Below are 2,796 nucleotides of genomic sequence, written 5' to 3'. Positions count from 1 at the left end.
CAGCCGACGCATGCAACTAAGGGCCTATTTGGGCATTTGCGTTATGGTGGATTACAATGGATGGAATTAAGCCGACAACAACATTTATGGATATTAGTGGACCATCTTGGGATAGAAATATACACCTCTATCCCAGGATGGTCCGACTTGCTGTTTGGAAATTAGGGGATTCGTTTCATGATCCCATGGGATATCACGGTGTGGTTGTTTGGATTGCCATGGGATACAACACTTTTTCATCTCTCCAACATCGACAACTTCTCTATACATGTAATGGAACATCAAACCTAAAATAGGCTGATTTATAGTCATGTCAGAAGCATCAGATGAGCGATTACTGCGAAAACAAGACATTTAATGAAAACGACAACAACCTCTACATATGTGGGATCAAAAGCAAAAACCCATCTTCCAGCTCACAGACCAACCATCTTCATAGGCGAAATCTCCTTCATGCTTTGGAAATAAATCGTAAGCCTCAGAAACAAATGGGGGAAAAAAAAGACCTGCAAGATAACTAAAAACTATAAAGAAAGTACAAGAAAAGACACAAAACCTCCGCTAAATCGTAAATCGGTGACATATGAGATTTCCGAAAAGAGGGAGGCAAGATCTCGTCAAGAATCTATCGATCTGCAGATGAAGTAGCTAAATCTAGAGAGAGGACGAGATCAGAAAGAAATGATCAAAAATAGGAGAAAAAATGCCTATCAGGACGTAGATCTGCAAGAGAATAAAGAAAGAAAGGATAAAAGAAGAGAATAGACGAAGACATCTAAGAAAGAAGGTGCAAGAGGATTTTGGGCTCGAGAAGTCGTCCGAAATCCTTTGAATCCCGCCCGCAGGATCGCCCGAATCCCGCACATCTGACAGAGGATTTTGGAAGTGAAAGTTGGCACGATCGCTCGGTTGCCCAAACGTACATGGGATGGAATAGGGGAGGATTTTACAATCCTACCTCTCATAAACCACTGTAAATCAAATGCCTAAACAGGCCCTAAGAGTGTGTTTATATTATAAGTTAAGATAAGCTACTTATGCCTCAAGTAACTTATCTTAGTTTCTACTCATTAAGTAGATAAAGATGCTTGGTAAACAACATACTTATCAGCTTCTCATCTCTTTGGTTTCCCTATTCCTCTCTCTTATGAAAAGTAAAAGTGATTGAGTAATTTTAAGTAAAAAAGTTACTTATAACTAATTATAAATCAAACTTACTTATTGGAAATAAGTTACTTATCTACTGTTGTAAGTAGAAAAAGTAACTTATTTGGTGGCATCCAAACGGGCCCTAACCTGTACATTAATGCGAACTACGATTTAACTTCAGTAGTCACGTGGACCACCCTCCTTTTTACCAATCAAGGCTATTTTCGTAATTTACAAATACCCCGCCCTTTAATACACGCAGTTCTCCTTCCAACCCACACTTTCTCTCACACCTCAGTCCGACTGAAAAGTCCAAAAAAAGCGTCCCTCTCTGTTCTCCAAAACCCCATCTCACAATGCTAAACTCCATCTCCACCGTCCTTCTCATCCTCCTCTTCATCTCGACCGTTCACTCCACCGATCACATCGTAGGCGGCAACCGCGGCTGGAATCCAGGCATCAACTACACGCTCTGGGCCAACAACCACACATTCTACGTCGGAGATCTCATCTGTAAGTAGACTGCCCCATCAATCCCTCCCATCTGGGCCCCACATTCCAGATCTGATCATCTATCTTCATCATTCCAGCTTTCAGGTACCAGAAGAACATGTACAATGTCTACAGGGTCAATGAGACCGGCTACGACAACTGCACGACGGACGTATCGTATGGAAACTGGAGCAGCGGCAAGGATTTCATCTCGCTCGACCATCCCAAGTGGTACTACTTCATCTGCGGCAACTGGTTCTGCAACAGCGGCATGAAGGTGGCGGTGCACGTGCTGCCGCTTCCGTCGCCGCCGAAGGCGGCGGAGGATTCGGCCGGGAAGGTGAAGAACGGGGTAGAGGTGGTTTCCCGGCCGGGAATGGCGGTTTTGTTGGCTGTGGCGGTTTCGATCTGGTGGAATTGGATGTGAGGGTTTAGGGTTTTAAAAAAAAAATAAAATTTGTGGAGGGTATTTTTGTAATTCATGTTTTGATTTGATTTGATTTTGTTGTTGCTCTCGTTGTGTTTGTTGTTTGGTTTGAGCTGGAAATGCAAGCTGGAAGGTGTTTGTTGTTGAGATTTTAATTAGTTGGAACGGAAAACCCTAGCACGAGTAAATGGGTTGTATCCTCGGCCTTGTTTATGTGAAGGTGGGGCCCATCTTTTGGTGCTCTGGACCGTTGATGTATGTGATCAGTCGACGTTATTGGATGCCTGTTTTCTGTACTCTGTGAGGCTCACCACGATGTCTGTGTGAAATCCAATCCGTTGATTAGTTTTGGTAGCTCGTGTTAGGATTAGAGGCTAGAAATGACGCAGATCCAAGATTCCAGTGGGCCACACCACAAAAACAGGTGGGATTGAATGGTTAGAATTGAAATCTTCTTGGGGCCACGGAAGTTATGGATAGTGATGGGAATCACTTTATGAATGGGTTTGATGGCATATAAAACATCACGGTGGGTCCCAAGAAGGTTTCTCATTGGTGGGCGTTCAATCCCCGCAGATTCTTGTGGTGTGGCCCACTTGGGACTTTGATCTGCCTCGTTTTTGGGCCTCTCACCCTAATACGAGATGGAGGAACTGATTGGCGGAGTGGATTTCACACGACGTGGGTCCCACAGAACTTTGGGTTACCGGGAGATTGGAGAGAGGATC

The 2,796-nt window shown here is 44.0% G+C and overlaps 1 protein-coding gene across 1 annotated transcript; it reads left to right on the top strand.

Annotated features, from left to right (window-relative positions):
* Positions 1 to 1,419: 1,419 nt before the first annotated feature.
* LOC131256953 (early nodulin-like protein 17) lies at positions 1,420 to 2,215 on the top strand. The gene is made up of 2 exons (XM_058258074.1): positions 1,420 to 1,662; positions 1,740 to 2,215. Exons 1-2 carry the CDS (start codon positions 1,506 to 1,508, stop codon positions 2,066 to 2,068), a joined length of 486 nt encoding a protein of 161 aa, XP_058114057.1. The 5' UTR covers positions 1,420 to 1,505; the 3' UTR covers positions 2,069 to 2,215.
* Positions 2,216 to 2,796: the final 581 nt, after the last annotated feature.

This window comes from Magnolia sinica, chromosome 9 (genome assembly GCF_029962835.1).
Source record: "Magnolia sinica isolate HGM2019 chromosome 9, MsV1, whole genome shotgun sequence".
NCBI classification, from domain to species: Eukaryota; Viridiplantae; Streptophyta; class Magnoliopsida; order Magnoliales; family Magnoliaceae; genus Magnolia; species Magnolia sinica.
The sequence above is the reverse complement of the archived record's forward strand: the minus strand, read 5'-3'. Positions and strand labels throughout refer to the sequence as shown.

Bases quoted from the DNA above. Each gene is read 5' to 3' on its own strand.
- LOC131256953 (XM_058258074.1), top strand. From the start codon at position 1,506: ATGCTAAACTCCATCTCCACCGTCCTTCTCATCCTCCTCTTCATCTCG. The intron at 1,663-1,739 runs GTAAGTAGACTG...TCATCATTCCAG, and splicing joins CTACGTCGGAGATCTCATCT to CTTTCAGGTACCAGAAGAAC.